Source organism: Muntiacus reevesi, chromosome X (genome assembly GCF_963930625.1).
Source record: "Muntiacus reevesi chromosome X, mMunRee1.1, whole genome shotgun sequence".
Classification (NCBI taxonomy): Eukaryota; Metazoa; Chordata; class Mammalia; order Artiodactyla; family Cervidae; genus Muntiacus; species Muntiacus reevesi.
Genome location: NC_089271.1, coordinates 49,379,571 through 49,403,426, shown reverse-complemented (window position 1 = coordinate 49,403,426; position 23,856 = coordinate 49,379,571). Strand labels below are relative to the sequence as shown.

Here is a 23,856-nt window from a genome sequence, read left to right as displayed (position 1 = left end):
AGAGGTAGATTCTGATTCAATAGGTCTGGGGTCCTGGGGACCTGCAGCTCTAAGTTACCAGGTGATATCCATGCTGCTGGTCCATAGAGTACACTTGGAGTAGTAAGACCTTATAGGATCTTTCAGTCTTTCCACAGGTGAATAATAAAAGGTATTCCCATATGCAGTTATTATTACTGAAATATTTTCAAGTTTTACAGAAACATTCTTTAGCATAGCTAGAGTATACAACTTGCAAAATATTTGACTTATCTTTACTATGTGTCCTGCTACCAAGTGAATGGAAATTTTCTCCCCCATTTACAAACAGAATAACACAAAAGATGAGTGTTACTGCAGTCAAAAGATATAAACTTCCATTTATAAGATAAATAAGTACTAGAAACATAATGTACAACAAGATAAAGATAATTAACACTATTGTATGTTATATACAGAAATGGTTAAGGGAGTAAATCCTAGGCATTCTCATCACAAGGAAAAAAATTTTTCTATTTAATTTTGTATCTGAGACGATGTTCACTAAACTTACTGCCCTATTCATTTCATGATGTATCTTAGTCAAATCATTATGCTGTACACTTTAAACTTACACAGTGTTCTATGTCAATTATATCCCAGTAAAATTAGAAGAAAAAAGCAAATAACAGTAACAACAACAAAGGACCAGACAATAAGTATTTTGCATCTTGTAGGTCCCTACCCCCAAAAAAGATGAATGTTACTGAAATCACAATGCAGAGATTAAATTAAAATTTACATAACTTCATTCACACACACACATATATATGCAAAAATATTTATCATGACCATGTTTATAATAGTAAAATACTGGAGAAAATCTAGAAGTCCAACAATAGAGGACTGATTAAATACCTTATAAAGGCATCTATCAAAAATAATGATGTAAATGTACAATTACCAGTAATGAAAAGATGTTCATGATTAAGTTTAAAAACAAAGTTTTGTCCAAACCTTATATAGTATGGTTCCATGGGGGTGCATACAGTCACATATACATTTATTCAAAAGAAAGAGTCCATAAAGATATATACTAACATATATGAGGATGGTTAAAGCATCCTCAAAGAATTATAATTTCAGGTGATCTTAATGTTTGTTTACTTGAAGGATCCAATATTCCTACTATGACACAGAATTTATAATAAAATTCTTAAAGGGTAAAAAGGGGTGAGAAGAAAACCAAGCAAACCCCGCACAGCACATGCACACACCTTTCAAGAACTACTCTAATGGCTTGACTTCAAACAGTCATCAAGGGACTTCCTGTATCCAAAGCACTTTGAAAGCTTGTTAAAAATGTAGTCTTGCATCCCACCCCAGATTTAGAGAATCTGAATCTCTGATGATAGTCTCCTAAATCTGCATACAAAGCAAACAGTGGCTCTTAAACACAGTAAAGTTTGGAAACAAAAAGACTCCTAGAAATGCAGGGACCAAGACTAAATTTCAGTCTATCTAAATGGCAAACTATAGCAAATTCAGATGGGTGAAATCATGATACATACCTATACACCCACATACAGCAACCACTGGAATATGAACAACAAAAACCTGTATTTAGCAACTAGCTTTACTTAATCTTAATTTTAAGCATCTCTTATGAACACTGACCATTTCCCATGAGCTGTCTGAGGTCACAAAGGTCTTCCTTATGTTTGATCTACATCTCTCTGAAGCTATTCCTATTATAACCTTTTCTATGATGGTCTGTCTCCATTTACTCCTTCATTAGTTAAAAGTACCATATAGACATTTACTATGGAAACAAATATCTAGATAATTCAACCATTCTTCTGATGCTTTCAATTCTCCTTCCTAAACAACATTCCAGTTGACCTATCCTAGTAGATTCTGGTGATTATTTCATCCAAAGATCCTCTCTGAGGCAAACTCAAAGGCATGGAGAGGAATTTATACAACTAGAAGCCCTCAAAGAAGCAAGGAAAGCATTTCCTGTTCTGAAAAACAGCACATGAACCCCAAAAAGTCTGTTTACAGAAATGGGAAAATATCATACTGAATATATCCCTAAAATATCAACTCATAAGGCATACATTTACTAAAAGCTTTCAAAATAAGACATTAAGAGTTTTGAGAATTTTCTAAGGTTAATAAATTAGAAGCATTTCCCCAAAGAAAGCCAGAACAGACTTTCCCCACTTTAAAACAGAGAGGAAAACAGTAGGGAAAAAAAAGTTTGGCATGAGTTAAAATGATTTAAGAATAATTTCAGGGATGTGGGGACAAGTCCTTCATTTTATTTTAATCCATGATACATTTTAATCCTGGATCACTCAGAAGTCCAGGCCAGCTGAAACTGGAATTTATTAAAACCAAGAAGATTATATACCCACCTGCAGCTCACACCAAGCAACCTCAACCCATGTTTCAGTGTCCAGTCCTTTATATACTGTTTTAAATGCTCCTCTTCCCAGTTCTATGTCAAATTTCAGGAACCTGCCACTAGGAGAAGTAGCTACAGCCTTCATTTCTGCTTCTTCTTCCATCTCCTTTTCATTTTTCTCCTTGAAATAATCTTTTGAGGATTCTGACGTTCCCTTTGAATATTGCTCATATTTAACTTCTTGTCCTCCTCTTAGCACATTTGTAGGAAGCTTTTCTACTCTTGGAACATTTGTTGCAGTCTTTATTCTCTCATCTTTGGAGGAAGATTCAGCAACTTTGTCATCTTCTGTCATCTCAACGCTCTTTCGAAAGAATCTTTTCTTTTCTATAGTTTCTCCAGAAGCAGAGAAGGTATTGCTTTTCTCCTTTAGTCTAGCTTCCACTGTCAAAGTTGCTGCAACCTGAGGAACTCTGTTTTCCAATGAAACTCCATCAGGTTTCTCAGAATCTTCTGTGCTAGCTGGCTCCCCTGAATCAGTAGCCATTGTAATTAAGGTTGGCACTAAAATTTTTCCTGTTCCACTCTTCAGTCCAGTTGCATCTCAGATATCAGAATTATCAGGATGGACTTCCTTTTATGTGGTCATATATTTCCATAGCAACCTGAAGGGAGGAAAGAAGGATATATTAAAATCACCCCACAAAGGAAATCATTAAGGAGAAAAATCACCTGACTGTTTAATCCCTTTTTTCTTAATAAGAAATTTGTTCTTTTTCTGTCCAGTCTTAGCAACCAGCAGGCTCCAGGGACTATGTCTTATCTTGTTTACCATTGCAGTCCTCAGTGCCTAGCAGACTACTTGGCATACAGCTCAACAAGTCTTCATACTGCATGAACATTGTTTATAAACCTAGTTCTCAGCACCTTCTATGAATCTATCATATTTAAAGCAAGTATCCAAACCCTGAATTTGCTTAGCTACAAGGTAGTACACAAAATAGGCTTCTCTGGTGGCTCAGATGGCAAAGAAATCTGCCTGCAATGCAGGGGACCATGGCTCAATCCCTGGGTCAGGAAGACCCCCTGGAGAAAGGAAATGGCAACCCACTCCAGCATTCTTGCCTAGAGAATTCCATAGACAGAGGAGGCTGGCGGGCTACAGTCCATGGGGTCACAAAGAGTCGGACACGGCTAAACATGCACACACACATAATACATACGATAAGCAAAAATAGCACATAATTTCTCAGTAGGTGGTTTTTGTCTAAAATTCTGGAACTAATCCATAGATTTTTTTATTGTGGCAAAATTTAATCACTGTTAAGTGTACAATTCAGTGGCATTAAATATTCTGACAATGCTGTGCAATCATCACTACTATCCATTTCCAAAACCTTTCCATCCTTCCAAACTGAAATCTATTAAAACAATAACTCCTCATCACCCCAGACCCTGGTAGTCTATTCTATTTTAGGTACTTGTGAATTTGTTTGTTCTAGGTGCTTCATGTAAGGACTCATACAATATTTGTCCTTTTGTGTCTGACTTATTTCACTTGGCATAATATTCTCAAGTTTCATACATATATATACATATGTGTGTGTGTATGTAAATATAGCATGTATCAGAATTTCATTCATTTTTAAGGCTGAATAATAATAGTCTATCGTATGTATATAACACATTTTGTTTATCCATTGATCTAATCAGTGGATTGTTTCCACCTTTTAACTATTGTGAATAATGCTACCATGAATGTCCAACAGTAGTTTTGAATAATGCAAATATTATACTTGTTCATTGAGCCTGCCTTCATATTTCAATAGGAAGATTTTAACTACTATCAAATATTAACACATTATATTATTTAAAAATGGCAAGAAAGACTTAAATATGTATCCTCTTGAACCAGCAATTCAATAGGAACTTGTCATAGAAAATAGTCAAGAATCTGTGCAAAGATTTAATTGTAAAGACATTCATTATAGCACTTATAATTTGGAAAAACTATAACTAAATATAAACATAACAGGGGTTTAATTAAGTATCTCAAAATGAGATAGGATACAGCATTTTAAAAACACTGTAGTAGTGAGATGAAAAGACATTTCTCATATGTTATATGGTTAAATGAAAAAAGAAATATATATAACAAACTTTCATTATACACACACACACACACACACGATGTTAAGAATGGTGGAATTATGGACTTTTTTTCTTTCTGCTTTTCTGTATTTTCTAAAATTTTCCGCAAAGAACATGTGGAAATATGTGGAACACATAAAGAAAAACTGTTTAAAAGGTTTTTCAAATGAATGGTCAAACCAATAAGAAAATTCTTTCCTTCTCACCATAAACATACATCACAAAGTTAAATATGTATATTTGTTATGATATTATATAGCCTAGAAGGCAGAATTTGTCATGTCAAACCAAAAATATACAATAAAAAAATCTGAAAAACAACTCTAAACTAAAACAAACAAAATTGGGTGAAATATCCTAAACTGTTCTATACATTCAACACAATCCCTATCAAAATTTCAGTTGATTTATTTGAAGAAATTAACAAACTGATCCTAAAATTCATACAAAACTTCAAGGGTCCCAGGATAGCTAAGTCCAAGCAAATCTGAAGAAGAACAGAGCTAGTGGACTCAACCTTTCCAATTTTAAAACCTACTATATAAAGCTACAGTATTAAGACAGTGTGGTACTGGCATAAGGATAGATGGATAAATAGATGGAATAAAAATACAGAGTCCAGAAATAAACACATATATTTGTGGTCGACTGATTTCCAACAAGGATGCCAAGACAATTCAATGGGGAAAGAACTCTCTCTTCAACAAATGGTGCTAGGACAACTGGATGTCTACATACACAAGAATGAAGTTGGACTCTTGGGAGTCCAGGTTAAGTACGCCTCCTGAAAAAGACGCCTGAACTGAGTCTCAAAGAAAGAAAATTAGCTCATCCAAGCAGAGGGAAGATGACAAGCAAAGTCATGAAATAGCAGAACAAGTATATAAACAATTCACTAACAATACTAGACCTTCTGGTGGCTCAGACAGTAAAGAATCCATCTGCAATGTGGAAGACCTGGGTTCGATCCTTGGGTTGGGAACATTCCCTGAAAGAGGGCATGGCAACCCACTCCAGTATTCTTGCCTGGAGAATCCCCATGGACAGAGGAGTCTGGCAGGCTACACAGCAATACCAGAAGCAGGAAGATGAGGACAGAGACAGATAGTCACCAAGGATTTCTACAATATACAATGTAAAACAAGGAGATCAGTTACAGAGCTACTGTAATAATCCAGGGAAGAGTTGTTGACGTTTGAGTGAAAATAGTGTCAAGAGGCAAGATATATTAATGAAGTACTAAATACAAGATTTACTATCTGAATGAATATGATTGTGAAGGAACAGGAAGAGTCTACGCTAACTCCTAGAAATTTGCCTATCAGATGACACAGCTAGGACAGAGCTAAGAAACTAATAGCTCATGATGTACTACATAAGATTACACTGCAAACAAAATCAATAGACTTTGAAAGTCAGTAAGACTAGTATTACCTGCAAGTGGGAAAAGGTAACTAACAATGCCTCATTTAGGTAGAGATTTACTTATTTTTAGACTTGGGAAAAGGCATGCAAGAATATACAAAGAATCTAATATATCCTTCACTCACACTCCCAAATGTTAACATTTTAGATTGGACATTCTTAAGAATAACTCTATCCACTTCACCTAACTAAAGGTAACTTATTCAGAAACTTCAAAAGCAAAGATCTATAAGTAAGACAAAAGGACTGCTGCTGCTGCTAAGCAGACAAAAACAGGTTAAAAAAAAAAAAGAATTTAAGTTGGAAAAGCCTTCAAGGTTTTTTAACTGCAGAACCCCTTTTATAAAAAAATATGAAATTTTACTCAGAACCCTAATATAAGTTCTAATGAGATAGACGAAACTGGAGCCCATTATACAGAGTGAAGTAAGCCAGAAAGATAAAGGTCATTACAGCATACTAACACATATATATGGAATTTAGAAAGATGGTAATGATAACCCTATATGCAAAACAGAAAAAGAGACACAGATGTACAGAACAGACTTTTGGACTCTGTGGGAGAAGGCGAGGGTGGGATGTTTCGAGAGAACAGCATGTATATTATCTATGGTGAAACAGACCACCAGCCCAGGTGGGATGCATGAGACAGGTGCTCAGGCCAGGTGCACTGGGAGGACCCAGGGGAATCGGGTGGTGGGGGGGGGGGAGGTGGGAGGGGGGATCGGGATGGGGAATACATGTAACTCCATGGCTGATTCATGTCAATGTATGACAAAGCTCACTGCAATGTTGCGAAGTAATTAGCCTCCAACTAATAAAAATAATTGAAAAAAAAAAAAAAAATAGACGGGCAAGTAGTGCTGCCCCGGTATAATAACTATAGTTATAATGTCTGGTCACCTGGTCTCCCAAACTATGGAATAAGAAGCAACAAAAAAGAGAGATGAGGAAATGAGTGTTCCTTTAGTCTTAAAAACCAACCCCCAAGACAAAAATATTACTAAAAACAAAGAACACTTTATAAGTATGGAAAGATTAACTCATCGGGACAATGTAACAATTATAAACATATACACATCTAACAACAGAAGCCGAAAATATATTAAATAAAAACTGACAAAACCAAAGAGAGAAATAATTCAGTAGTAATAGTAGGATATTTTAATACCCTATTCTCACTACTGGGGAGATAAACTAGATATAAAATAAGCAAGAATCTGGAAAACTTGACCAATACCATCAATCAACTTGAACTAACTGCCATCTATAGAACACTCCACCCAGCAAGAACAAAATACACATTCCTTTGAAGCACACATGGAAAAATCATAGTACAGATCATGTACTATGCAATAAATCTCAAAAATTTTAAAAAGAATTGAAACCAAAGTATACTCTCCTACCACAAAAGAATTAAATTAGAAACGAACAGAATAGGTGTATATAGATCAGTGGAATAGAATTGAGAGTCTGATCAACTGATTTTCAATGGAGAGGTCAAGACAATTCAATGGGAAAAGAAGAGTCTTTCAAAAAATGTATTTGGACAATTGGATATCCACATACAAAAGAATGAAGTTGGACTCTTACCTCACACCATACAAGAAATGAACTCAAAGTGGAAAGTGAACCTAAATATAAGAGCTAAAACTACAAAACTCTCAGAAGAAAACATTAAATTCTAGGGACTCTGGGTTATGCAATAAAATCATGAAATCATACTGTACCGAGGTACAAGTGATAAACGAAATACAAGTGATCAAATAAAATTGAGAAGGTGGACCTTATCAAAATTTAAAACTTTTGTGCTTCAAAGGATGCCATCAATAAAGTGAAAGGGCTGGGAGAAAATATGTGCAAATCATATATCTGATAAGGTATTCAGAATATACAAAGAATTCTGACAACTCAATAATGAAAAGATAAATAATCCAATGGGCTAAAGATTAGAATAGGCCTTTCTTTAAAGAAGATACACTAATATAAATGGTCAATAAATACATGAAAAGATGTTCCACATAGTTACTCATTAGAGAAATACAAATAAAAATCACAATCAAATACTATTCCATACCCATGATGATTACAATAAAAAAGACAAGACAGTAACAAGTGTTGGTAAAGACATAGAGAAAACAGACCCCTAATACACTGTTGGTGGGAAAGTAAAATGGAACAGTCTGGCAGTTCTTCAACAAGTTAAACATAGAGTTACTATATGAATACTGTCTACCCAAGAGAAATGAAAACTTATGTCCACATAAAAACTTATACACAAGTGTTCACAGCAGCACTATTCGCAATAGCTGAAAGGTGGAAACAACCTAAATGTCTAACAACAGCTGGATAAACAAAAATATGTTATATTCCTGCAATGCAATATTATTCGGCAATAAAAAGAAATGAGGTATTGATACATGCAACAGTAAGGATGAACCTTGATAATATCATGCTAGGTGAATGAAGCCAGAGGAAAGACCACATACTGCATGGTTACATTTATATGCATTGTCTAGAAAATGCAAATCTACAGAGACAGAAAATAGATTACTTGCTGCCTTAGGCTGGGGCACAGGAACTGGACTGACTGAAAACTAGCACAAGAAAACTTTCGGAGGTGATGAAAATGTTCTAAAATTAGATTGCAATCAAGGTTATACAACTGGATAAATTTGCTAAAAGTCACTGACACTTATACTGGTGAATTTTATGATATATAAATTATATCTCAATAAAGTATGTCCTTTAAGAATCTTGAAATATTGTGACTAAAATCAAAGCTATCATAATATCAAATATACCTTTTTAAAACTATACTCTCTACCTCCCCCACCCCCACTCCCACCCCATTCTGACCACTCTCCTCAGCTCCTGCCTGGCCTCTTGGATTAAGAATCATTGGTCTGAAGGGAAAAGACCTGATAACAATAAAATGTAATAGCTGGTGGCCTAAGGGTAAACAATGAATAAGAAAAACAAATTTTTAAAAAACAGGTAAAGAACTTCACTAATCAGAGTATATCTGTGGCCTTTTCATCATGGATCCACTAGCTACTTGACCATAAAAAAGAGTTTCAGAACTCAGGCTTCAGAGTGGGAGAAGCCTGGAATCAACCACGGTTCTGCCTCTCACTCCTCAGATACTTGGGGCAAATTACTTAACCTCATTCATTTTTTATTTCATTTGTAAAATCTCACAGGACTAACATGAAAAGAAAATGGAAATATACATGTAAAGTACTTAACACGGTGCCCAGCACAATATAATAATAAATGGATGCTTTCATTTCCTACCTCTTAATAACCCCTAGGGGCAGCACTATATACTAAAGCACAACTCAACAATACTCAAGAAAATATAAAATGATTTTTCAGAAGACTATTTAGTAAGACTGAAAAGTATATAATACATTCTTTTAAACCTTTCCAGTAAGAAACCATGGTGGCATTGCTAAAGGGATATGATCAGGATAGTATCTCTTCTACACTCAGCAGTGCAGAAACATAGCTCCGTGACAAGGGATCGAAAATAAGGCCTCAAATCTGAAGTTTCTTTACCAAATACAACAGCTTCGTATCATAACCTACATGTGACCATTTTTCCCTTCATATAATGATAACACATTGATTTAAGCCCTAGGAATATGCATAAATGCAATCACAAAAGCACTTCTATAGAGAAAGCCTCTATAGGGACAATCTCACAAATCTGTGTCCCATATCTAATCCTTCAATATATTTGATATACAAGCTTAGGGCATTTCAGTTAAAAGCTCAAGATAATTTCCCCCCATAAGCATATCATGGTTGTATCCATGGGAAATTCAGCATACAATCAGTACTTTGTCAATCAGTGACTCAATAATTTTTTCAACTTTTGGAACCAGCAACTGTAAGACTGAATCTGTAAATAGTCAGAAATGTGGCTTCCCTGGTGGTCCAGTGGTTACATGTCCACTTTGCAATACAGGGGACGTGGGTTTGATACCTGGTTGGGGAACTAAGATTCCACATGTTGCAGAGCAATTAAGCCCGCATGCCACAACTACTAGTCCAGCGTGCCTCAACTGGAGAGTCTGTGCACAGCAATGAAAAGATCCTGCATGAGGCTACAAAGACCCTGCATCCCACAACTAAGACACAATGCAGCCATATAAATTAACAAATGTATTTTTAAAATAAGGAATCAGAATTATATAGCAAAATTTTCCACTGACAATTCCCTCTCTCATACACGTGTGTTCATACCAATAAACACTCTAAGTGCCAAGCACTGGGTTAGGGTCTGTGGATAAAAGAACAAAAGTCACCCTAGATAACATACATGTTTCGATGCTGTTCTCTCGAAACATCCAAAGTAATTAGCCTCCAACTAATAAAAAGAAATGGGAAAAAAAAAGAACAAAAGTCAGTCTTTGTCCTCAAGGAGCCTATAGTTTTACAATCTTAAAATATACCATTGTTGACTTCTAGTTCAAGACAATGAACTGAACACCTGTATCTCTAGTTCAAGACAATGAACTGAACACCTATATCTCTTGTACTTTCCAAGACTCTGAAAAAGTGATGGTAAGAGTACAAAAGTAAAATTACAAGTTAAGGACAGGAAGGGAAAATGGCATAGCAAATACAAGATTTCAATAATTTCTGACAGAAAGCAGACAAGAAAGAACTGGCTGATAAATACAAATCAAAGGAATGATAGAAAGGGTTCCAATCCAGGAGGAAGCAGACTTACAGGGCAAAACCCCAGAGGGGTTCCACACTCAAAGAAGACTGATCCTAAAAGGGCTAAAATGAGAAAAGGCTAAATACATGGATTAACTGAAGCTCTGAATTATGACAGTTGATGAACTCTCCCCCCAAAATAAATTTCTGCATACAGAATACCAAATTTAACAAACTAGGAGGAATGAACAACAGCAAGGAAGAATAAGGGTACCCTAGTACAAAGCCCTCTGCCCTCTGGCATTTGGGCCCTCCAAGTGTAAAAGCCAGCTGCTTACACACTCCCCCCAAAACCAGTTGACATCCCTGCCTAGAAACACACAGAACTCCCAGTCAGCCCTTCTACTAGTTCATTATTTAATACAAACAGAATCAGGAGGCAGTCGTTTGAAGAAAACCTATAACACAGAAGAAAAAAAACAAGAGAAAATGTCCTTGGAAGAGCTGAAATAATTCAAGAAATCACTTTAAAATTAATTTTTAAGATATTATCATAAGATTCAAAAATCAAAGAAAGAGGTATATAATGAACAGGTTCACTCCCAAATGTGTTTCCTATCCATTCAATTCCCCCCAACTCTCTCCACAAATAACCACTCATTAGATTTTCTGTAGCTCTCCAGAGTTTCTTAGGGTAAATAAGCAAATATATGTTCTCTCTCCTTTTCTACATGAACATATATATATATATATATATATGTATATACACACATACTCATAAGAGCAACAGAGCTATAAAATACTAATCTAGGAATAAACTCAAAAAGAAATATGCAACACCTATATAAAGAAGACTGAAATTTTACTGAAGTACATAAGATACACCTTTCTTTGGTTGAAAGACCCAATATTAGCACCTTCAGAAACCCTCCTGAGATTATTCCAAAGTCAGTGTAAGTCCAACAGAAATCCCAAAGAGATGTTTTTGTCCTGAACCGACAAATTGATTTGAAAAGAGTACAAGGAAAGCCAAGAAAATATCGAAGAAGGACAATGAGAGTTTGCCTTACCAAATAATACTTATAGCTATAGTAAGTTAAACAATGTGCTTTCATCACAGAAATACACAACTGGACTAATGGAGAACAATCAGTAGAGAAACAGACACATGTATATATAGCAAAGTACTCCATGGTAAAGATGGATTTCAAATTTATGAGGAATAGATAACATAATAAATGATGTCAGAATAACTGGCTATTCACTTAGGGGGAAGAAGTTAAAGCCCACTTAAAACCAGTCACAAAAATAAATTTCAGATAGATTAAAGAGCGAAACATAAAAATAAACTATGTAACTATTAAAAAATATGGCAGAACCTGAAGAATTTCTAACCTGAAGAAAGGCTTTCTTAAAAAGATAAAAATAGGAAGACCATTAGTAACAATAACAAAAAAATACATTTGGCCATTTGACCATGAACTAGGTTAAAAGATAAGCAACAGACTGGGACTGGAAGCAAACATCTCCAACATGCATAGCAAAGCATTAATATCCAGAATATATAAAGAACAAAAAATCAGTAATAAGAAACATAAATAAAAAATTAAAAAAAGAAACATAAATAGACAATAGATGTATGGCAGAGGGATGGCTCAAACTCCTTAGTAAGCAGGGAGATGCAAATTCAAACAATTCAATATCATTTTTTGCCTATCAGGTGAGAGAAAATTACATTAACTGTTACTATCACATTTTGAGTGTGTGAGAGATTCAGCATACCATGCACTGTTGGCAAATAAACTGGAATAGCCTTTTCATATGGCAAATTCCAAATATCTAGTGCATACTTGTCATCCAACAATTCCACTTCTTAGTACTTACATGAGAAATATTCCTGTATGTGTATAAATATGTATGCCAAGGATTTTTTTACTGAAGGGCTTTTTATTGTTTGCAACAGCAAAACTGAAGAAAATTTACATATTCATTCATAAGAAAAAGGTGAAATAAAAATGTACTACGTAATAATATGCATCTGTTTAAAAACTGAGAAATGGTTATACACAGATGTATAAAAAGTCTCCCACACATATATATACTGTTGAGACAAGTAAGTTGTACAATACATACGTTACATCTATATATCACATATACATATGTTTTATATATATATATATATAAATACATATATAAAAATAAAACTTTATGCTTCTAAATGTACTCATATATGTGTAAATGCATATAATAAAGACTGGAAGGATATGCTCTAAACTGATTCTAGTAGTTAAGGAAGCATGTAGTATGAAATACTATGTCTCCTTTAAAAAGAACAAAGTCAACATACATATACTTACATGAAAGCCTTAAGACATATTCTTTGGGAAAAAAGTAAGTTATAAAATACATTTTTATTTGCATATGCCCATACATATACATGTAAATACAGAGAAAAAGGACTGTACAAGTTCACACTCAACTCTTAACAATGATTACCCACTGGGAGGGCAGGAAATTGGGTAAAGGAGGACTTGAAGGTTTTAATCAACCTCTGTATTATTTTAACTCATAAAAGCAGAATTGTCCATCAATAACCTGTACCAAGAACCAGTTAAAGATATTATAATTTCTTAAAATAACTGAAGGAAGGACAAAACAAATTAGGCATGTACAACTTATATCCAAATAAATATTATCAGTTAACACTTACTGAATGCTTTGGACTAAGCACTCTAAGTCCTTCCATGCATTTTCTCATGTAATAACAAGAATCTTGAGATAAAATTATCCCCATTTTACAAATGAGAAAACTAGGCTCAAAAAAGTAAGTTAAACTTTCCTAAGATTACACAGCTAGTAAAAACCAAGGACAAAATTAAAACTCAGGCAACTGACTCCCAAATCCACTCGTGTGTGTGTGTGTAAGTCACTTCAATCGTGTCCGACTTTTTGTGACACTATGAACGCTAGCACACCAGGCTCCTCTGTCCATGGATTCCCCAGACAAGGATACTGGAGTGGGTTGCCATGCCCTCCTCCGGGGGATCTTCCTGACCCAGGGATAGAACCCCCATCTCTTAACGGCTTCTGCATTGGCAGGTGGGTTCTTTATCACTAGCGCCACCTGGCAAATCAATATAGGGCCACAAATAATTTGCAGCCACATGTACACACTATACATAATCCTGAATTGCACAGATACATACATTAGATAACCACATCACAGCACTTGGGAGTTTATAATTCTGTCTTCTTCCTCATTTCCATCTTTCAGTTTTGTTTGGCAAGGTCATTCCCTCAATTAAAGATGCTCATTTTATGTGAAAATATTTCTGGATCCACATTAGAAAAAGAATCTAAATCATCTCCATCTTCCTTAAACAATCTCTATCTACCAGTCACCTACCCTTAATCCCTAATTACCACTTTACTCAACTTAATCCTTTATAACAGTGGTAGCCAAACTATATACAGCCCTCAGGACAAACCTACCTCACCTCCCAGCCTGTTTCTGTGAAGCAGGTAAGTTAAGAAAGATTTTTACATTTTTAAATGGTTGAAAAAAAATTTTTTTGATGGTATTTCATGACATGAAAATTATTCAAAATTCATATTTCAGTGTTCATGAATAGCATTTATGAACACAGTCACTCTCATCATTTATATATATGACTGCTACACAGAAGAGCTGAGTGGTGGCAAAAGAGATTCCATGGCCCACAAAGCCTAAGATGCTATATTCACTATCTGGTCCTTTATGGAGAAAGTTTATCAAATCTCGCTTTACAATTTTCAAAAGAAGTTCATCTATTTAACTCAATTACTCCTAACAACAACCCTGAGAGCTACTTGGTATTTGCCTAAAATCTGAAAATTAAGAAGGCTCAAATAAGTTTAGTGTCTTGCCTGTCACAGTGCTAGTAAGTAAAGGGAGAATTCTGGAATCCAAGGTTTCTAGTTCCAAATCCAACATAATTTTTACCACACTACCACTTTCAAAGAACCCAACCCCTTCTGATTAATCTATGAGTTTAGACATTTGGTGCTAAAATTTACCAGATGGGGAGGGACATAAAAGCTTTAAACTGGTCCGAAAACATGTCTCAACTGACTCCAAAAATAGATGAACAGGCTACACTGCATTTCATACCTAGCTGTATAATTTACAAAGTATATTGTTTCTTTTAATTTGCAAAGAAATCCTGCTAAATAGGTAGTGCTTTTGTTTAGTAACAAATAAGGAAATATACAGACTTGCAAAAGATTATACTAAGGCAAAAACAGAACCCAGGCTGACCCCTACTCCAATGATAGTCAGGCTGACCCCTACTCCAATGATAGTTCCAACAGTTCTGCTCAGGAACATTGTCTCTTCTCACAAGGAATGTACCTGTTGTTTTCTTTTTTTTTCCCCTTAGAAATAAAAAGCAGTTAACTAAAAAAAAGAGCATTTAACTCACATATTCTGAAGAGAAAGAAACTAAAGCTTTATTTTAGAAAGGATAAACTAACAATTTAACAAAATAATACCAGAAGAAATACTCTTAACATCTGGATCTCTGTTCAAAGTCACCTTCTCAAAGAAGCCTTACAAAATAACCACGTGAGCCAGAGGCTCCCCACAACACCCCAGCACTCTAAAATTTTTTCTTCCTAGCATTTATTTTCTGAAATATTTGCTGCCATATGTTGCCCTCCACTGTAATGTAAGCTCAAAGATAGCGGGACCATTGCCTGCTTTGCTTCCTGTTCATCCATCCCCAACACATCAATCCTGGCATACAGGAGAAACACAATAAATATTTGTTGAATGAATGGTAGAACCTACAGGTACACTGGGTAAATCATATTCTGTAACTCACAGATTCAGAATAAGTTATCAGCGTATTTGAAACATTCCTTAGCAAATGAAATACATATCTTCAATAACAGCTTTTGCTCTTGCCAGAAAGACACCATCAAAGACGAATTCAGTGGAAATGCCACAATTGCCCCGCAGGACAAAAATTATTCTCTGGGCAGCAGTGGATATAATGAGCTGAACTAGCACCTTATAGATCTTAAGACTGATTAAGAAGATTTTTCATTCTTGTATTAAAACACATCCTCTAATTTAAAAATTCTAATTACTGTCTCTATTTTAATTATACTTAACTAGAGGCTGAGATTTAACAATTCTGCTGTGCTAAATTTTAATTCTCACTTTTACAAGAAACCAAACTGAAATAATCTTACATTATCCCAATAATATATGATGAACGTAGTCCAAGCTATAAGTAAAAAGTCTCCACAAGGTACTAACTGTTAAATGTTTTCATCAAGAAGTCGTCTCACAAACATAAGCTATACAATACACACACATAAATTACTTTTAGCATAAACCTAATATCAATTTCTGGCAACTAAAAACTAAATCTACTTTTTCCCCAGTTTTAACAAGAGATTTCACCCTACACAAACAATTTTAAAATCACAATAATATTCTTTACATAAAAAAATCACTTATGGGAAATTCCCTGGTGGTCCAGTGGTTAGAACTCCATGCTTTCACTGATCAATGTGAGGGTTCAATTCCTAGACAGGGAACTAAGACCCCACAAGACATGAGGCATAGCCAAAAAACCAAAAACAAAACAAAGAGGAAAAAAAATCACTTATGTAACTTTAGCATAAGGATCATCTAGTTTGCCATACTGAAGTTTCCTAATCATAAAAGTTTCATTGATTCACAAAGAGTTTTAGAATCCCCACACTTCAAATACAAGACATGACCTTCAAAATGCATTTAAAAATATTTCCTCTCCACAACTACCAAGAGTGATTAAATATCACCACGAATAGCTTTATTTAACATACATGTATAGTACTATTATGTATTTTATAGTTTAAAAATCTCAAGTTAATCCACATGCAAAAGAATGAAGTTGAACTCTTACCTCATACCAGATACAAAAATTAACTCAAAATGGATCAAAGACATAAATATTAAAGCCAAAAACTACAAAACTCTTCAAAGAAAATATAAACCTTCTTGATCTTGGATTTGACAGTGGTTTCTTAAATAGGACACCAAAAGCACAAGTGACAACAGAAAAAATACACTGGACTTCATCAAATTTCAAAACTTTTATGCACCAAAAAACACTATTAAGAAAGTAAAAAGAGACATACAGGCATATGAAAAGATGCTCAACATCACTAATCATCAGGGAAATACAAATTAAAACCATGATGAGATATCACCTCACACCTGTCAGAATGGCTATTATCAAAAAGAAAACAAAACAAAAAAAAACCATTGGTGAGGATGTGGAAAAAAAGGGAAACGTCATGCACTGTTGGTAGAACTGTAAACTAGTACAGCCACTACAGAAAACAATATGGAGATTTCTCATAAAATTAAAAATAGAAGTATCATACGATCCAGCAATTCCATGTCTGGGTATTTGTCCAAAGAAAATATAAACAGTGATTCTAACGTATAATATGCACCACTATATTCATTACAGCATCATACATAATAGCCAAGATATGGAAGCAACCTAAGAGCCCATCAACAGATAAATGGATAAAGCAGGTGAGGTATGTATATATATATATACATAGATAGATAGATAGATATAGATATATACACACACCACACACACAATGGAATATTACTCAGCCATAAAAATAATGAAATCCTGCCATTTCAACATGGGTGGACCCATATGGTATCATGCTAAGTGAAATAATTCAGAGAAAAAAATCAAAACAAATGAAGAAACATAACAGAAACAGAGTCACAGATACAGAAAACAAATAGGTGGTTGCCAGAGGGGAGAAGGTTGGAGGGATGGGAGAAATAGGTAAGAATGATTAAGAAGTATAAACTCCCAGTTGCAAAGTAAATGAGTCACACATATGAAATGCACAGTGTGGGGAATATAGTCGATAATTATGTAATATCTGTGTATGGTGACAGATGAACTAGACTTAATCTTGGTGATCACACTGCAATATATAGAAATATTGAATCGCTATGTTGTGAACCAGGAATTAACATAGTGTTGTTATACTATGTATATATACATACAATTATACTTCAAACACAAGCAAATAAACTCATAGAAAAAGAGATCAGATTTGTGGCTACCAGAGGTGATGGTAGAGGAAAGGAGAATTAGCTGAAGGTAGGAAAAAAGTACAAATTTCCAGTTATAAGATAAATAAGCACTAGGGATATAATCTGCCTGCAATGCAGGAGACCTGGGTTTGATTCCTAGGTCAGGAAGATCCCCTGGAGAAGGAAATGGCAATGCACTCCAGTATTCTTGCCTGGAGAATCCCATGGACGGAGGAGCCTGGTAGGTTCCCAGCCCATGGGATCGCAAGAATCGGACATGACTTAGTGACTAAACCACCACCACGAGGGATATAATATTTAACATGATAAAAATAATTAGTATTGTTGCATGTCACACATGAAATTTTTTGTTTTGTTTTTCGGCCATGCCATGCAGCATGCAGGATCTTAATTCCCCAACCAGGGATTGAACCCATACCCCATGCATTAAGAGCGTAGAGTCCTAACCACTGGACCTCCAGGGAAGTCCCCATGAAAGTTGTTAAGAGAGTAAACCCTAAGAGTTCTCATCACAAGGAAAAATATTTTTTTCTATTTCTTTAACACTGTATCTGTATGAGATGATAGGTTTGCACCACCTGATGTGAAGAGCTGACTCATTTGAAAAGACCCTGATGCTGGGAAAGACTGCGGGCAGGAGGAGAAGGGGATGACAGAGGATGAGATGGTTGTATAGCATCACCAACTCAATGGACATGTGTTTGGGTGGTCTCCGGGAGTTGGTGATGGACAGGGAGACCTGGCGTGCTGCTGCGGTTCATGGGGTTGCAAAGAATCGGACACGACTGAACTAAACTGAACTGAAACCTACTATGGTAATCATTTCATGATGTCTGTAAGTCAAATCATTATTTTATCTCAATAAAACTGGAAAATAGATAAACAAGTAAAAAACTCAGAGTGGAAAAAAATTTGCAAATCATATGTCTGATCAGGCTCTAGTATTGAGAATATATTTTTTAAAAACTCTTACAACTCAACAATAAAAAGATAAACAACCAAATGTAAAAATGAGCAAGGACTTAGGCATTTCTTAAAAGAAGAAATTTTTTTAAAAAAAGAAGAAATTTAAATAGACAAGAGCACATGAAAAGATGCTCCGCAGCACTAGTTATTAGTAAAATGGGAATCAAAACCACAATGACATATCACAACACACCCACTAAATGGCCATAAAACACACACATACACACACACACACACATAAACACAAAATCCAAATGTAACAAATGCTGGAGAAGATGTGAAAAAATTAGAACTCTTATACACTGGAGGTGTAAATGGTGCAGCCACTGTGGAAAACAGTTTGACGATTCCTTAACAAGTTAAAGAATTACCATATAACCCTGTACATACCCAAAGAATTGAAAGTAGGTGTTCAAACAAAAACTTATACACAAATATTCATACCATCATTGTTCACAAAAGCCAAAAGGGAGAAAGATGCCAAATGTCCATTTTGAATAAACAAAATGTAGTATATCCATACAATGGAATATTACTCAACCATAAAAAAGAATGAAGTACTGATACATGCCACAATGTGAGTGGATCTCAAAAACATGCAAAGTGAAAGAATCCAGACACAAAGGCTATGTATTATATGATTCCATTTATATGAAATATCCAAAATAGTCAAATCCATAAAGACAGGAGATTAGTGGTGACCAAGGACTGGGGGAAAAGAGGAATGGTTAGTGAATACCTAATGAACATAGGCTTTCCTTTTGGAGTGATGAAAATGTTTTGGAACTATATATGCAACATTATTAAGGTATTTAATGCAATTAAGAATTGTATATTCCAAGATAGTAAATTTTATGTTATGTGAATTTTATCACAATAGAAAGTTATAAGGTTATGAAAATAAGAACTTTCTAAAAAGTTCATGAAAAAATAATATATTCCTTGAAGAAAGGGGCAATAAAGGTTCACTTCTGCAGTAAATTAATCTCAACATTTTCCAAACCAAATATCTCATAACAAGCTCTACCAAAAACAATTAAAACTGGCATCAGGACTTCCCTGGTGGAAAAGTGGATGGGAAGATTCCACATGCCACAGAGCAACTAATCCCGTGTGCCACAATTACTGAACCCACATGCTGCAACTACTGAAGCCCGTGCACCTAGAGCCAGTGCCCCACAATGAGAAGCCCTTGCACTGCAACATACAGTAGCCCCTGCTCACTGCAACTAGAGAAAGCAACGAAGACCCAACACAGCCAAAAAATAAAACCAATAAATAAAAATTTTAAAAACTGGCATCAAATTCTACTTTGAAGCTTTGGGAATTTCTCTATGAATGCCTTTATAGATGTCCTTTACAGTCATCAAATATCTCCTAACAGTACCAGAAATTTTATGATCTCAAACAAAAATGGAAAAGACCCACACCTCTGAAAGTATTCGGGTTTTTAGCCAAGAGACATAATCAAGTATATCTGCAAACAGAGTTGGTTACTCACTTATACTAAGATGGGAGAGTGAGGAAGGAAGGGATTTTTCTTACACACTACCCCTCCCCCCTCACACACAAACATACACACAAAAATTTAGGCCCTCCCGTATTTTTAAGTAAATTATTGGACTAGAAATTTAATAGTAATATAGCAGTTCTCATCTTTACTTCTGACTACTTTGATTCTGTGCAACCATTGGCTTTATCATTTCCTGGCTAAGTGACAGACACCTAAATGAAAGGAAATTCCCCTAGGGAAGAAAGGTAAAGTCCACATTACAAAAATTTAACTCCTAAAACACTATAGAATAATTACATCAATGAATGTAGACTTCTAATACAGGAATCAACATTGGCCTAGAAGTCAGAACTCCAGGATTGACCACTTACTTACTAGGGTGAGTCTTATTTTTCTGAGCCTTGTTTTCTCTCTGAGGTATGAAAAAGAAAATAACTTTCCTGCCTGTTTCCCAAAAGAAGTACAGTAATAAAAATATGTACAAGGTATTATAGGACCACTAAAGAGGGGCACCTAACCTAGCCTGATGGGGGATGCTGGGAAAAGGAAAAATGGGGGAGCAGGAAAGGCTTTCATGAATAATAACAGAGGTCAGTATAAAAAGAATGAATTAAAATTTAACGGGAGGGAGAGAGAGAGAGAGAATTCCAGATTCAGGGGGGGGCGGGTATCAGAAGCAAAGACAGAGAGATGAACATCACAAATCTGCTTATGCTATTCACTCTTTGGTAAATAGTCAAAAGCTCCTAACTCTGCAGGGTAGTCCTTCACTCCAGCCTCAACCTGAGATTCCAGCCTTATCTCATTCCATTCCCCAAATATACCATGCTTACACTTTCCTGCCTCAATACTTGAATGTTCTTCCACTCCAGGAACATCTAGCTTGAAAGTAGGAGACCACCGTGCCTGCCAGAGTTGGTGCAACATTTCCAGGCTTTCATGGTGCTTTTATATTTTTATTCTACTGCTTAGTATATTAAGTATTCATTTAATCAAAGAGAATATGAGCAGAGTATTAACTTTTTAAACTCTGGGTAGCCAAAACAAGGATTACACTCTTTCCAATATCAAAGCAGAATAAAAGAAAAAGGGCATGGGAAAGTTCTCAAATTTGCAACATTTCCAAGATAAATGAATATGTCATTAAAGTTTGTAAAAAGTAAGCATGAAAAGTTAGAAATCCATAAACTATTAATCTTGACCCAGAACAGAATGAGACCATCACAAGACATCCTTACCAGAAGATATGAATTCAAAGAACAGCATGTTCAAGTAATCTGCAGTGATTTAAACTCACGCCAAAAAGTGTCAATTTTCAAACAAGGTAAATTCAGATTAATGGAAAAAATCACGTATAATTATTTTAGCATTCAAAATTGGTATTTTAGCTATCCTTTAATGCAAGGTATCTTTCCTTTGGAGTGCTGACATTAAAACAATTTTTAAATTCATCCACCCAAACAATAGAGATTATCTAGAAGACATCGACTACTTTGTTGTCATTATATGGAGACCTCTTTAAAAGTTCTCTTGGTATTACAATTTACTACAGATGAAAAACAGGTAACAATGCCTCCCCAAATTGAGTGCAATCATCACTATACAGAAGATTTTCACAACTTAAAGGTTATTTATCATACAATTGCTTCAGTCCACAGTAACTCTTAAGAAGTAATTGAGCCACCAGGGAAGTCCATTAAAAGTTCTCTTGGTATTACAATTTACTACAGATGAAAAACAGGTAACAATGCCTCCCCAAATTGAGTGCAATCATCACCACACAGAAGATTTTCACAACTTAAAGGCTATTTATCATATAATTGCTTCAGTCCACAGTAACTCTTAAGAAATAATAGCCATACCACTTGCATCTGTTTTGAGGGTTCAATCTCATTTTAACAAGGTCTATCAACTCTCAAGATAGGGAGATACACACGTGCAGGATTTCCACCCACAACCCACTACATAAATGTTTCACCATTCTTAACTATACAAACAAAACCTCGTACAGAACAGTACACCACTTTCATACTAACCTCACCATACCATCTCCTTCCCATCCGATCAGTCACAGAACACACCGTTCCCAAATAACACCTCTCAATCTCCTTGAACCAACCCATTAACACAACCAGTCAGCAGCATTCCTCACAAGAATACAGTCCTATCGACCTTCACACATCAACTGAATCTCTAAATTAAATTCACTTTCCCTCATTCACTGAAACTCAACTTCCAAAACCCGACGCGATCCTCGCTTTCAGTAGACTCAATCTCACTTAAATGATCACTCAGTTTTTTGTCAACCGTCACCCGGTCCCCTCACGTAACCGCCTCACCTCCCCCCCGCCACCGCCCGTCCCCTAGGCTCCCATCAACTCCCAAAGTTGCCACTCCTCAACGAAAATGACAAAAAAAAAAAAAAATGTACCTCAACCTCAAACCTGCGCTTCCCCACTTTCCCCCTCCGAATTTTCCTCTCAGCCTGTTGGCTCACACCGAAAGCAGCTCCGACAACTCTTAACGACCCAAGCCGGGCCTCGTCCCACACATCTCGGCGACTGAAATCACCCTGCCTCGGTCAAACCGCCCCCCACTAACGCGCCTACTCTGAACAGACTCTTGGTCGCCGCTGCCTCCCCTCCATTCATCCCCGGCCCATTCATCTCACAGCCGGATCCCAGACACGCCCCCCGGCCTCCTCCCTCACTCCCACCGTCCCGGCCGGCTCGGGACCCTCACCAGATTAGAGGCTCTCGCTGAGGGAGACTCTTTTCGCTTCTCCCTTGCCCTCTTTCAAGCCTCCTCTCGCCCCTCGAGTAGCCGCAGCGTAGAACACGCAGATACACACACACCGCCTCCTCTGTCGCCTCCTCAGATGCTTCTTACTCCCCTCCTCTATGTCTCGCGCTCCGCTCCGCGTTGTGTGCGCGTGCGCGCGCGAGCGTCTCAGCACGAGCCCACCCGGCCAGCTACCGCTGGTAGGTAAAGAGAGGGCGGGGTTAAGGGAGCGGGGTACGAGCCCAAGCTCGCGCTTGCTCGGGAGCTGAGAAGGCGCACGCGTACTCCTGTCAGGGAATTCAGATAGAGAGGGGGACGGAGGGGGGCGAGGAAGGGAGGGGAAGAAAGGAGGGGGGAGGGGCGGAGAAAACCGACGGAGCAGCCCCAACTCCGAACTGCCCCTATCGCAGCGAGGTGCCAAGTAGCTACCCAGCTAGAGCGTGCGCACTCCTCTCCCACTCGCCTCAGCGCAGCGGGAGAGAGGGATGCTCGTCAAGAGAAAGGCTTCGCTCTTTTCCAAAAAGAAAATCTGTGAGGAGCCACGCGTGACATCTCCTGTGTGTTCAAAAGCTCTCCACGGCTGCTTTACCCTCTTCCCTTCAAAAGAAAGAATCCAAGCACACACTTCTTCCTAGATACCCACCGCCCATTCTCAGTTCTCTACATGTCTCTAAATGCGGTCGCTCGGCCGAGATGTGGTACTCGCCAGCATCTTTTCACCCGCCACCCCTAACTCCCTTTTTCCAACTCTCGACTTTTCTCGCGAGACCCATACCTGCCGGCTTCGGGATTAGAAGTCGAAGCACATATTTACAAATACCGGTCTCCCGATTACGCTGCGACGGCAATAGCCAT

The 23,856-nt window shown here is 36.6% G+C and overlaps 1 protein-coding gene across 1 annotated transcript in view; it reads right to left on the bottom strand.

The window, feature by feature from the left end:
* Positions 1-23,082, bottom strand: part of WNK3 (WNK lysine deficient protein kinase 3) — a 173,398-nt gene extending 150,316 nt beyond the window's left edge. The window contains exons 1-2 of the mRNA XM_065915507.1: positions 22,963-23,082; positions 2,379-3,033 (exon numbers count right to left, since the gene is read on the bottom strand). Of these exons, the coding sequence (XP_065771579.1) occupies positions 2,379-2,915 (537 nt within the window). The 5' untranslated portion in view covers positions 2,916-3,033; positions 22,963-23,082. The remainder of the gene's footprint in view (positions 1-2,378; positions 3,034-22,962) is intronic.
* Between the last annotated feature and the right edge of the window lie 774 nt (positions 23,083-23,856).